The following is a 14,441-nucleotide window of genomic DNA, read 5'->3' as shown; positions in this document are numbered from 1 at the left end:
CTTTTCCTTTTCTTCTTTTGAATGTAACTGAATTGTTCATGTATGTATAGTTCCTGGCATGTAATGAGCTCATCTTAGTATTTGCTTGAATATTTATTTCATGTTTTAATGCAGTGGAAAAGTAGCCAAAGAGGTTGTGGAGGCAAGCTCTAAAATCCAGAGGGAACCTCCTGAAGTTCACAGGTATGTCTTTACATTCAGTATTAAGGTTTAAGGACTAAGGATTATTGTTCTCTACAGAGAAATTCTCTTTCCTTTACTGTGAGTTGTAATGGCTGTCATTCTGAGCTTCCACAATGAGGCATGCAAACCTTGGGAAATATGTTTGCCAGTGTTATAAAATTCTGACAATAGTGTATTGTCTTCTACAAAGACAATCTGTGCTGCTTCAAAGCTGGGTTTTATCAGTCTGTCAGATAAGTAGCTTATATTATTTTCTGTATTATGACATAGACTGTTATTACATGATCCTGACAGAAAACTACATTCTCATTTTATTCCTAGTTCTTGCCGGGTTTTGAAAGATTCTGTGTTGTGTGTGCATATGGGTATGTTTAAAGGTATACTTGATGGTTTTTCCTTAGTGCAGTCAGATTAAAAGGCAAGAATTTCATCAGTAAAGAGAAAAAAGATCAGAGAATCTGGTTTTTTAGTGAGAAAAGATTTGGGTTGTTAGAAATAAGCAGCTGGACTTTGCGAGCCAACTAATACTTTCTGGTCCTTATCACTCATTGTAGTGACAGTGAAAATTGGTAAGAGCCTAATTAAAGTCCTTTGGCAGAGAAGAAAGAGGCCAGCAGCAAAAAGCTATTTAAAAACTTTCTTATATGGTTGCTTAACTTTCTGGACATTCTACAGCCATATCCCTGTTTTTTTTGTGATTTTTTTCAGGGGCAGGGGCTGGGTGTTGCCTTTATATTTAGTTGAATATGAGTATTCCATCTATATTTAAGAGAAAAGTAAATTTTCTTTACTAAAGGGTAGGAATACATTTGCAGCTAATATTTATAAGTATGTTGTCCAACCCTACTATGTAATTAATAGTGAGGCCATGCAGGGATGCTGTTGAACATGCTTTTGCAGATGACAGTTAAAAATGGAGTGACAGTCTAGAATGTGTTAACTGAGAACACAGAAGGCAGAATATAGGTCCATCATTGAGGCAGGGTAGATTACTTGGGGACACAAATGCATTTTAAATCAAAATAGTAACTCACATGAGGAAATAGCTTATTGCCTACTCTCCGTATGGTTTCTTCCTTCCATAGGATAAGAAAAGATTTGAGGGTAAAATTACTTTTTATCTTGTATTTCCCTTTTCTTTTATTTCAGTATTTAAAGTATTTTAAACAAACTGTTTAAAACTCTTAATGTATATAAACAGATCAGAGGGCAAGTAAGTTTACAGAGCAATGTCATATGGATTTAATGCCCATAAATATTAATGTATAATTTTATAATTAACCTTCTTAAAAAGCTTGCGTTTACAATATTATGGTAGCTCCTAGCTCAGTTTCTTAGAAAGACTAAGAAAAAGAGTAATGATTTCAAGTGTTTTTATAATGGAGATTTTGAAATGGGAGACACCAGTACATAGCTTGTCCTTCTGATGGCACAAGAAGGCAAAAGCATAGAAAATTTTCAGCTCCGAAAAAAGCAACCTTTAGAAACAAGTTACTCTGTGAAAGAGGATTTGGGGACAGGAAACGGTAGTTTTTCACATGCAAAACATTTATATGAAATTATACGATTGAAGGTAAATATATACGTATTTTTCTATATGCTAAGTTTCTCTCCCTGTGCCCCTTCCCTTAAAGACAATTCAGTGCTACCGTGGCTGCGTTGAGAAAGAAATATGCACTTGTGAGGAGCTTGCTGTTTAATATCTTTGTGTTTGGATATTACACTTAAAACACTACAGATTGAAAATCTGTTGGAGGGTGTAGTGTGCAGGATTAACAAGGTGGCAAGCTCTTCTGACAAATATACAGTAAATTATTTAATATTTTGCTTTCAGGGCATGCCCGAACGAGGGATCTTTGTAAATAAGTATGGAGTAGGAGCCTTAGGAGTGCTCCCAGGCACAACTCCTATTTTGGGAGTTGCTTGATAGCTCTTTACAGCAAGCACAGAGATCCAGGGGATGCATAACAAGTCTATGGAGGTACTGTTGGGCTGGAGTGATTCTAATTACAGTAATCTGAGTGAAAAACTTCTTTGCATAGTTAAAATTTAAACTAAATAGTTATTAGAGACTGCTCACAGAATGCAAATGAGGACAGAAGTAGCTTTGGGCATACATTAATGAGCAACGAATCATGGCAATTGAACAAGAAAGCTTGTTTATCCCCACAGAATATTTAATGACATGTAATGTAACTTAGAGTAGGACATCTGTGTCCCAAGTTTACCTAAACTCTCAGCAGCACACAGTCCCATTTTTTCACTTGCAGTAGATGCTTTGTTCAGTTTTTTTGTCTACGTGGAATTGTAAGTTGAGTCTTTGTGCAAACTTGAAATGCATTTTGTGAAACTTCAGCACTGTACCTGTGTATCGTTCTAAGTCATGTAGAATCCTCTTCCCTTTAATCTTTGCTTTTGTCAAAAGTAAATATTTTATATTGTAAGGGTTCCTATTTATTGCAGGATTCTTGCTTTAGGCCTGTATCATGTAAGTGCTAGATAACATTCTAAAGAGCCATTTTATTTTCTCAGTAATATGATTTTAGGCTAATGAGCCTCATGACTGAAGCGAATCAACAGAATTCCTTTCTTGAGCAAGTTCAACACCTGCTACCAGGAAAGCCTGTTAAAGCCAAATAAGACAAGAAAGAAAACCAGCCTGAGCACCTGAAGGCATGGTGTACAGGCAATGTCTGGGGTGCGTGAGAATGAGAGCACTGTGTAACTGTTAACGGAAAGGATACGGTTGCTCCTGCTTTAGTCTTTAGTTTGCAGTGCACAAACCACAACAAATCCTTTACCCAGTCCCAGAGGCAATGGAACAACATCAAGAAAATGATTTGTATCCTCTCTACCTTACCCTTCCTTCAAGTCAAATACTTGTCTGCTGTGCAGTGTGGAGAGGAGCAACACACTGAAATCTTGCATGAGATGAGAAAGAGTCAGCCTGGGTAAAGGGAAGAAAGCCAGCACAAAACCTTCTTTTACAGTTCAAATGTTGAAAGGTTTATATCTGCTGAGGGTGCAACGTAACACGGCTGAAAGCAGTGTCCAATGTGCACAGCTTGTTGTGATAGCCCAAGGCCTATTGTAACTTATACAAAACAATTCTGAGATGAGATTTATTGGACTGCAGTTGTTTCCTTGTGAATAAACTGATCTTGTTTTCCCTGTTCTTTTAGAACCAGCATTACCCAGAGTCGCAGCTCTCCCTCATTGAACAAGCAACTCATAATCAACATGGAACCTTTACAGCCCCTCCTTCCTTCTCCCAGTGAGGAGGAAGAAGTTCCTTTAGATGAAGGTGAGTCACTTACCTGATTACTGCCAAACACTTCCAATACTTATTATAAAATGTATGGAAAGAGGTGTGTTACTGACTCAGGGATATAGAAAAAAATCTAATAATTTCCAGTACACCATTAAGCCTCTGGACGTCTGAGAAATGATGACTAGCTCAAGGAACTGTGCACAAGCTTCATGTGAGATACATTGTGAGGAAAGTTACTGCGGTTAAGCTTTCTGTTTCAAAAATCTTTTTTTAGATTGTCAGGTGAAAGGAACTTAATAGGAAATAAATAATTCAGCATAGCACCATTTTACTAAACAGTAACTGCAGTTACTCAGGAGTGAAAACTGGCAGTTTACTGGTAGGTGTGCCATTTTTCTTGCTTCCCTTTGCTTTTATATTTCTTTCTTTCTGTTCTAGTGTTAGGAAAAACTCTGCTAATTTAATTCCATTGACTAAAAGGGATGTTATTTGAAGGTCAGCTAGGAAAGAGTCTCTGCTAATATAATCCCATAGACAAAAAAAAGATGTTATTGGAAGATCACTTTGAATGCATTTTGTAGAAAAAGGTTTTTCATGTAGTTGTTTATTCCTTGATATTTTAACAATCACATTTGACACCGAGCTTTTTGAGATGCAGTCATTACAAAGAATGGTATGAACATCTTAGCCAGTTTAAATGAGGATAACTGCATTCTTCCTAATAAAAAAGGAAGCCAAAAAAACCTAATAGTGGTTCTTACTTGAGATTTTGTGAGCTAATTGTTTCAGAAGTTGGGAAATAAGACCTGCTGCTGCTTTGTTGTGGACAGTTAACAGGAAACAGAAAACAGCTGAGCAAGTAAGTTCATTTTCATGGGAGTACGTCCTAATTTGGTTTTATAGGAGTCATATGAAGATACTTTGTTCATTCTTCAGAGTTTCAACACTGAATGTAGTAAGAACAAGATGAATTTGATGGTCTGTTTACTTAGCTTATTATAATGAGTAGTAGTAGCTGCTTGACATATAGCTAATTTTAACAATTACTTATTTACCTCTGCTGTGAAATACCTGTATCTGAGAATTCACTTTCTGGCAGCCAAGTACCAAACACAGTGTTCCTGCTAGGCGGTTGCTACCACTGCAGAGTAATAACAGCTTGTTGCTTGTCAGACTGCTGTGCCACACTTACAACTCTAAGCAATGAAATCCATTTTTGGAAACTGCTGACTTACCATTGCTATATACTCAACAGAGAGTGCTGGTTTCAAATGTATGTATTACATAAGTTTGAAAGTCATGTTTCCTTTTTTGACAGATTGTTGTTACTACGATTTAATAGAAATATTTGCTGGTGGGTTTCCTCTAGAATATGTTGTGCATAGTTAAATACCACCAGCTGCTAAGTTAACAGTACTTAGCTCTTTTACAATATTTTCCTGCAGTGAACTTGGCTATATTATCAAATTGCAGCTTGAACTGATCTCACAGCACTCTGACACTGACTCTGGCTCTCTTCCCCACATGCAGTCAGTCCACTTCTGTGGATTCCCATCTTCTCCCTTGCACCAGCACTAATGACTCCAGAGTGAACTGGGAGAAGAAGTTAAAAAAAAAACCAAACCCCAAATAAATAAGAAAAACAACAATGTCCCCTCTCCCCCAACTGTACAGTGTCCCACCACCAGCTGGCTCAACCTTTAAGTGGCTTGTCAGAGAGGGTTGGACAAGGTCCTGGGCAAGGGCAGGAGGAGGAGGCAGGGAGAGGTAAGGCAGCTAGCCCTGTGATGGACTCAACTGCATTGAGAAGCTAGTTTTAGTGTGCTACACATGTGCAACAGCCTTGGCTTCTCTCTAAAAGTCCGGACCTGAGGCAGAGGTGGGCACTCTGGCATGCTTTCCAGAGGACCTGCAGATGCGCTTGAGAGCACAGCGCAGGCCTACCTAGGTCAGGTGTCCCTCGCCTGTATTTCTGCAAGGTGCTGCTGTATGCATACAGATGTTCCAGCTGCTGATGGCTGAGACCTTCACATGGTGCTGCACTGTGGTGTGTAGATTGGCCCATGCAACTCATTAGCAGAGCTGGCTGTAATGATACTGTCAGCCGTGCATACCTTGGGCAGGCTCAGGAGAGTGCACAATTTTGTCTTTTAACTGAGCAAAACTTACTTGATCTTAATTTTAAATTGGATTTATATATTATGAGCAAAATACATCGCTAAAAATATGGTGGCCTCAGTGTCTGCTTCCTGAAACTTCTGTAGAGTTGAACTCTGATTTGACTGAGCCTGGGTGGTATGAAACTGAGCTTACAGAAGCTGCCTGCTGAGATGGAAGAGTTTGTGCCAATTACTTGATAGTTGCTAGGGGACAAAGCCATCAGAGATGGTGACAGCAGAGTCTGCAGGGGATTTTGAGCAGCGTTAGCCTGCCTTGTCCTTAGGCTAATCCTTTCAGATGGAAAATAAACATGATACAACCAAATACTGAAAAACAACTAAAGCACAGCCATTCTCCCATATGAAATTCCATCTTACAGATCTGTGCAGGCTGTCATGCTGAAGTGAAGCTGCCCTCCAAAAAAACAAAGCGTCCAGTGATTTTGCAGACATGTAAGGAACTGTATGCTCATTAAACATGGTCATAAATTACCATTGTGCGAAGAAAGATACTGGATGCCCATGATATCACTGTAGTAGTTGCTTTAGCAGTTGACTCTTAGTGAGAGGATTTGAAAACAAGTAATAGCATTTTATTTTTTTATTAGAATGGCAGGCAAAAATGTGCTGAGTTTGTCTATTGGTGTCTCGTTCTTCAAGAGGCAATTCTTCAGTCTGCACTTAGAGGCCATCTACAAGTGTCCAATTACTAATTACTACCCAGGTTTGAATTGATATTCTTACTTAAATGTGCTTTTATTCCTGTTTTAAATTATAGTTATGTAAATGACTTATCTAAGAGATTGGCCACCAGCCAATACATATTTTATCAAATTGAAAAACTAATCGCAAGTCCTCATGCCTTAGGTTTTACAGGTCATCTCTCAGTGCTTTGTGGCTACTGCTAGGATTCTTTAGGCTTTCACATTTCTTGTTACTGACTCTTGTTTTGTACTGATGTCCTTTCTGTCTCAGAAGGAGGAAAGAGGCATGGTAAAGATGCAACCATAAAATTACTGTTGTGCGTAGAAGGTTGTCACATGGAATATATTTTACATGTATGGGTGTCAGATATGTTTGGAGAGATCATTTCTACCTTTTGAACCCAGAAGACATTCTTCAAAAGCACCTAGCCATGAAAGTTTCAAGGGTGTCCAGAAGTGTGATTGCAAAATTCATCTTTGTCACAGATGGCCAAATTAAGTCCTTCTGAATGGTCCTATTAGGTCCTTTCCATAGTCCTTGCTCCATGTGCAGTTGAACACATTTCTTTTGGTATTGCTATTGAAAGTGTGTTGCTGACTTCTTTCACCATCTGATTTGGTGAGACAGATTATTGCCTGTCCTGGTCACTTGGCAATTTTTTTGCAGGTGGTAGACCATTGTCTTTGGATTTCCCAGCACCAAATGCTGTCAGGGCTTCATGTATTTGTATAGTCCAATTTAAAAGAAAAAAACAAACCAAAAAGGCAAAATAACACCTCTGAGTCACGGGATATTAATGTGGTTTTGACAAAGTGATAAAAACTTCTTTTAAGTTGCTTGATACTTGTGAGCTCAGGTTTTCATACATGAATTATTTTCCTGGTGACATTAATTTTTGCCTTTGGAGAAACCAAAGTGAAAGCAGCATGCTTCAGTCATTTTGTTGATTGATCTACCTTGCATGGTATTTTAGAAAAGAGGGAGTTGGTGACACAGACTTATTCTAAATTCCTCCTGTTTAAAATCCATATTCCTCGTTTTTTTCTTCCCCAGAGTTACACACTTTTTAGCTGTCCTCACTGATCTTTTAAGAGTTTTTTTCTTATGAAATTGTATGCCTGTGCATCTGAGTTGTGTACAGAGAGCTCTTTTCCTTTAGCAAACTTATTTTTGTGTGTCACTCAAGCATAAGAAATATTGCATTAATGGCAATTAATTGGCATGAACAATATCTTTACTTTATAATGTGGAGTCTTTGTTGCATCTTACAAGCACATACGGGAACGAGCACACACCAGCTACTACCAGTCTAGTTGTCTGTTTGTCTGTGTGAGTTCTCATCAGGCAGGCTTCGGTTGTAGAGCAGAGGCATATGGAGATTTTGTGGCTACAGCTTAGGCAACAACACATGAAAAATTGGCCACTCATGAATAAAAGTATGAATAAATTTTAAAAATATGCCAGTAAAATATGAAATAATGTTAAGCATTTCTTCACATGTTATGTTTGTGCAGCAGGGTCACTGTAACAGGTTATCTAGTGCACCTTTTTCCCTGGGCACAGCTCAGTATTGTTAAGTTTAATTTTTATTGAAACAAAAGTTAATGGTTTAGTGCTGTTTCTCTGAATGGAACTAATACGTAGCTTGTCAACTTTCATATTTTAGAAGCATACCTACTGTACACAAGACATGATTTATCTTAATAAATCAGATAGACTGGATCATGAAACATCTTGTGTCATGTAGCGTCAAACAGCTTTTCCCCAGCTGCTTGTACCTGGTGTGTGTGCACGTATGATAACAAAAATTGTAATATATATGAGTTCATCATGATTTCTTAGTGGCTTTTCTAAATAAAATAATGGCTCTATTATAAGATTCCTGTGGTTTGCAGAGATAATTAATTTCTTCTACTAGACCATTAAATTTAGTAGAGGTCAAAGTGACCATCCTTAGGTCAGGTTTTTCTACTAGTTTTTTGGTAGTTTTTTAATGTTGAGATAGTTCTCTCGTTTCTGTAATAAAGTCTAGTCATCATAAGTTTCTCCCACTACTGTGTCTTACAAGTTTCGGGGAGTCTCCCAAAGAGTGGTCTGGCCTCAGGAGATCTTAACAACCCTGCGTGCATCATCATTTCCATGTTCTAACCAACTAATTTGGATTTACAGTCCTCTAACGATGTAAATGACCCTACACAGGTTTCAGACCCTACACGGTCTGAAAACACCTTTTTTACAAGTATACCTTTTGCTTCAAGGTAACCTAATGCTATACCTAATGCTAACAACAATTATCTCTGCCAGCTTTGCTTTGTAACTTATTTACAAATTCTCAGATTTTCATGTGTTTACCATGCCATGTGTCCACAAAACAAGATAATTACTTTTGTTACAAACAAAACAACATTGCCCCCATCACCATAATCAGATACCTCCAAAATCTGAAGACAGGTGATATACTTCCTTTTCACAAACACATTAAAATTGTTATGCTTGAATAGACGTTTCCTGTTCACAATTTTCACTGGCTGGGGAAGGATACTAGTTTGAAGAGTGTTTTATTAGTTTTAGTTCTCTGGTTTTGGGAGGGGATTTTTTTTTGCTTTTGTGAACCGTATGTTTTGATTTAAAGAGCAGTTATATAACCATCTGCTGTTTTCTTCCTCCTGTGTAACAGGGCATGAATGCTAAGGGTCTCTCTGCCACAGTTCCCAGCCTTTCAGCTGTGTAATGTGTAGAGTAGTAATTTAGGAAGAAGGACAGTGACAAGAGCTGCAAACCTGACTAGTTACTGAGGGTGGACCCATCGTCTTATTGGCTCTCTTCTGCACGCAGAGAGTCGCGGGCAGCTTTGTAGGAGAGAAGCAGGCTCCTTGTCTGGAAAATCTTTGCTGAAAAGCATCTTCCAGCCATTGCGCAGGATGTGCTGCCTACGTCAGGTCATGCAAAGTCTTTTCTCTCTCAGGAGATGGAGCCTGTTCCTTACTTGCTGAGAGTCAGAAATAGAGACAGAGAGTTGCTGACTCAGCTGCACCATGAATCTCACTTAGTTTTGTATACATGATTTGTGGGCAGTGACTTGAAATCTCACAGTCATTCCTCTTTTGCATGAGCATGGTCACATGAAACATGAATGATACATGCTTATTCATTGACATGAATGTGCTCCTGCTGGAAATCGGTCACAGCCTTGTCCAGGTGACACCTGTGTCCTCGATTAGGTTTTCCTTTGCTTATTGAACATGGTGGTGGTTATTGTAAGAATTGGTGCTTTCCAGTTTTTGTAGCTGTGTACACAGTGAAGATTCAGCCCTTTTCAGTGAGATTTTAATCATCCTCTTTTGGTTGCTACAATAGTTATGAGAATAAAGATGAGAAAAGCAGACAGAATCTTACTTTTGAAGTGGTGACAAAATGGAGACAAAACGGAGCAAAGGGGCACTTCGTCTTTCCTCAGGCCCACAAGGAAGTACTTGCAGAGAAGGAAAGGAAAGGAAGAGAGGAGAATTTGCCCTGCAGGAGGAAGGAGTAAAAAAGAGCACTGCTGCCTGGATGCAATCCTGAGTAACATGCTCTAACATGCTCTGGGCAATCCTGCTTCAGCAGGGGAGTTGGACTAGATGATCTTTATGGTCCCTTCCAACTCTAAAAATTCAGTGAAATTCAGTGAAATTCAGTGAATATTCATATTCTATGGGCCAGGCAGAGCCATGTAAAGATGCCTTCCAAAAGCTCCATTGAACCAGGTGTCTTTCATGAGAATCACTTGGTGTAAAATACACATTTGCAGGACTTTCTGCCCCCTTCTTTCTCACATACTTGAATGCATATAATTGATTTTATGGTGCAGAGGGAACAAGGACGTCAGATAACGAAGACTTGGATGACACAACATGTTGTAAACATGACAGGTAAGTATTCTGGGTAGTGAGAGACTACCTCCTCCCCAGTACACTCCTTTCGGTTCATCTCCTCTCTGTGGTTTCAGTGGACGCAGTAAGAGCTCTTCTCCCGCTAGGAGAATGAGATGCTGTACATGTGGTTGCATTCCAGCTTCCAGCTGGAGCAAGTTGGCAGCAGCCAGCATATACGCGTCATGCCTTTTTTAGGACCCTGCATGTTTCTGCTGGATGGGGACAGAGAAGTGCAGAGCCTTCTTAGGCAACACTTCTTTCTAGTGCGTATGAAGATGTCCAATAGTTGTCCACAAGTGGGAGCTGGAGCACATATGCAAAGAGAGATAAGTTTCCCAAACTTATGAATTTTCTTTTCTTGCTTATACGCAGGCAGGTCAACTTTGATTCTAGGCTTGAAATGAAACCATTTTAATGTCATTGGTTTGCCTTGTGACTAAGGTTTGTAAGCACAGCATAGGATTTTTCCTTTTGTATCTATACATTTCCACAAATACTTTCCAGGCAGTGGTGGGGAACAGACGTCAGTGGCCAAATTGAAGCTCTTTGGAAAAAGAATAGCCACAGTGTCATTTTGTTCTGTGAAAAACAGACCCTAAATGTAACAGAACCTTTTGTTTCACTGTGCTATGTTTTGATGCCTTGGATATTTTTATGCTTGTGTGTGTGGTTCAGCTGTTATGCTAGCAACTGCTAACTGAGATGGAAGTTTGTATTGTACGTTATGAGGCATTTGGAAATGTTTAAAAATAACCCCTCGTTCTGTTCCCTGCTGGGATATTTTTGTTGGCCATGTTAGAAGCTTGTCATTTGATTCATTGAGAGTGACTTGTGTTAGTCTCTTAAAACTCAGTGGGAACTCAATAAAAGGTCAAAGCTGGTATGGGTAGAGCCTTTACAAGACTTTGAGAAGAGGAATTAATAGTCAAAATGGTGAAATGTCTTGTAAAAATCCAAACCAAGAGAAGCATTCATTTGCGGATGGTTAACCACTGCAACAAGGAAGTGTGCATTCGATTACTGCGGCATGGCTCCAAGATCACAGCCAGAAGGGCTGGTAAATTTACATTTATTTTACTCAAACCTCCCTCTCCCCAATAGTTTATTATGCTAATAATGGTCTCTTGGAAAGGAACTGTACCGTAAATGACAGTGTTACATTGAGAACAGCAGAGAATAAGAAGGAATTACTGACAGGACCGGAGCTGCAAGTGGTGAATGAATAAGACTTAAATGCTATTTGTTTTAGTATCTTAAGTAAATTGTGGATTTATTTGTTAATTGCTAACAAATGGGCGACTGGAATTTTGCCCTTGTAGTTTTCTTGGACTGAGGTGAAGAAATACCTTGAAACAGTGATAATTTCTAACAAAACTTAGTCCTTAAATTAGCAGATAGGTTGGTAGCAGATTTTGAATGTCAGCTGTATACAGTAGTGGATACAGTTTAGTGTTTTACTGCAACTACGTTGTGGCCAGATCATAACTTTTTATTTTTCTAGATACTGAATAATGTAATATAGTGAATAGTAGTACTGGGGGGGGGGAGGGGATGGGGAGTAGCAGGTGGGGAAAGGAGTCTGATTCGAATCCCTTTTTCGCTACACCTAACAGAAGTGCAACCCAAGGAACAAGAAGTATTCAGTATTGCTTTGGATAGCAATCAAAATGAAGGTTATGGTTTTTTATTGTTTTTATACCAAATCCCTTTGCCAAAGATAGATTGGCCCCTCTATCAACCTATATGTCTTTGTTCCTTAATGAAGACATTTCAAAATTTGTTTCTCCATGCTTTCTGTGGTACTGTTTACTTTTGATATTTTTGCTTATATAGATTGACAGATTTCAGTTTCCATGCACCTATATAAAACTATGCCTTTGTATTGAATCTTCATTTCAGAAATTAGCATTTACAGAAGAAATAACTGAGAATGTTCTGGCAAAGACTAGAATATTCTCACACTTTTGGCATCTGAAAATCATAAAGCAGTTAAGAGCAGCAGATATGGGAGAACCTGCTTCTTGCAGTGATTTGTCTCTGAGTAGCAACAGCTCCTACCTGCCTTTGCTTCATGAATTTACCACTCAGGAAAGTATAGTGTCTATGAGAATGCTGGCTTCAAATAGATACAAGGCATCTTGTTGGTTTAATATGACACCAGTCTAGTAACAGATTTGTACATTGGGGCTGCATTGGTTCTTAAAAACCTTGATTTTGCAGTACCATTTATAGGATGTTATTTCTTTGGGTGTACACATGCATAAAACCTGTATATCAGCATATGAAACCTAAGGACTGAAGTTAGCTTGTGCAAAAGCTACCTGCTTTAGGTGAACCTGCTCTGGCAGGGGGATTGGACTAGACAATCTCCAGAAGTCCCTTCCAACCCCTATCATTCTGTGATTCTGTGAAAACTCATGGCAAGGGGCGTAACTCCTTGGGAGAACCCTGTTGCTGAGTGGGGATGCTGAAATATCCTACTTGTTCTTTTCCTGGGTGCTAAGCTTTCACATCAGTGCCCAGCTCTTTTCAGCCTTGCTTTCTTTGGCTTGGTGCTAGACATGGGGTCGCTGCAGTCACTTCACCAGCTCCTCCCCTTTCTCTGAGCTGCTGACATATGTATCTCGCCTTCTCATTCCTGCTCCCATGATACATAGTTCTCTCTCCCTGCTACCTGCCTCGGCCTTTTCTCTGGTTCTGGAAGGGGGTCGGCAGTGCTGGGGTGGGCTCCTTTCAGGCCAGAGGGAGGTTGTTAGAGACAGGCACCCCAGAACGCCTGCTGTGGTGCATCCTCTGTTGTGCTTCTGTCTCTGTGCTTTGAGTGCCCATTGCAGTGTGTGACAAGCAGAGCGTCTGTGGTGGCTGTGGTGGCTGTGCTAGCTGTGGCATTAGTTGGACGCCGTGACACACAACGCAGTTGGGAGGCCAGTTGTAACGCTGCAGAGTCACTGTGCTTGCAACTGATGTGAGCTGGCAACTGTGAGAGGGCTTTGCTCCCTTCTAGAAGTTCCCATAAGACTAAAATAAATGGGAACGGCCAGCAGGGAAGCCAGGGCACTGCCTAAAAAGAGGATACCATAAACTGTCATTGATTTACTCTACTTGCAAAGTGAGAACAGGTTTCTTCTATGGGCATGGGATATGGGTAAGGTAGGAATCCATGGCCTCGTGCTTCTGAGGGCTGGACATCTGGCCACGATGGTCCTGGTCCTGCTTTGATATAGATCCTGTGTAGGGGAATATCTGAGTTCAGTGCAATTCTAGATTCTGTTTCCCTTTCCTACATTTTCTGTGTGACATCCATGCACTTAGCTCATGTGAAAAAGTCACCCACTCTTTCCCTCTAAAAGCTCATTCTATTCATAGTACAAATAAATTTTGTCCACATTGAAAATAAGCAAAGGAATCCTGCTTCAGCAGGGGAGTTGGACTAGATGATCTATATGGTCCCTTCCAACTCTAAAAAAATTCAGTGAAATTCAGTGAAAGGAATAGATAATATTTCTAGAGGAGGTAGTAAAAGGGGTAGGACAGAACTTTCCTAATTGCAGCCCAGCTGGTCTTACTTATTTACATGTCTATATGAAGTATTCCCAGCACTGCTTTCTGGACCGTATGTAGTTTTTCCATTCTCTGTTTAAAAGCAGGAAATCTTCACACTTTTTCCGTTCTGCACTATATAAAACCTTTACAGATGTGTAACTGTATTTGCATGTCTGGCAAATAAAGCTGTGTGCAGTATATCCGGCCACCAAACAATGTCTGAACTGAAATTTTTCATAAGTGGAGGATACATTTTTCTGGGGTGCTGTATTTCCAGCAACTGCAGCTTCTTGAGAATAGCGGAGCTGGGTCTGCCCTTCATCCTGCTAATCCTCAGCTGCTGGTTTTGGCCCCTTTAGAAACACTAGCACCTGACAACATTTGTCAGATCTCTTGCACGTTCATGTTCATAGCTGATGATCATTGTAAACTCGTGTTTTATTCAGCTGTTCGTGTTCCTATCTGCTGTTGCAAGTTAGAGGTTTGGAGCAATCCCAGTATTTGGTGGGAGGGAAGAACTGAGTCTTGCTGGTGTAATGAGATATCTCTGGCTCTGTAAAATTTGTCCAGTTCCTAGAAAAGTATAGAAAACTTTTGCTATAGATATACAATATAAGAAATAACATTGAGCTTATTTACTTGATATTCCAGTAATATGTATTAAAA

The 14,441-nt window shown here is 39.6% G+C and overlaps 1 protein-coding gene across 1 annotated transcript in view; it reads left to right on the top strand.

Moving 5' to 3' along the window:
• Positions 1-14,441, top strand: part of FRMD3 (FERM domain containing 3) — a 142,035-nt gene that overhangs the window by 120,654 nt on the left and 6,940 nt on the right. Inside the window, exons 12-13 of the mRNA XM_074165959.1 lie at positions 115-183; positions 3,366-3,487. Coding sequence (XP_074022060.1) covers positions 115-183; positions 3,366-3,487 — 191 coding nt within the window. The remainder of the gene's footprint in view (positions 1-114; positions 184-3,365; positions 3,488-14,441) is intronic.

The sequence above is a fragment of the Numenius arquata genome, chromosome Z (assembly GCF_964106895.1).
Source record: "Numenius arquata chromosome Z, bNumArq3.hap1.1, whole genome shotgun sequence".
NCBI lineage: Eukaryota > Metazoa > Chordata > Aves > Charadriiformes > Scolopacidae > Numenius > Numenius arquata.
This window is presented reverse-complemented; position numbering and strand designations above follow the sequence as displayed.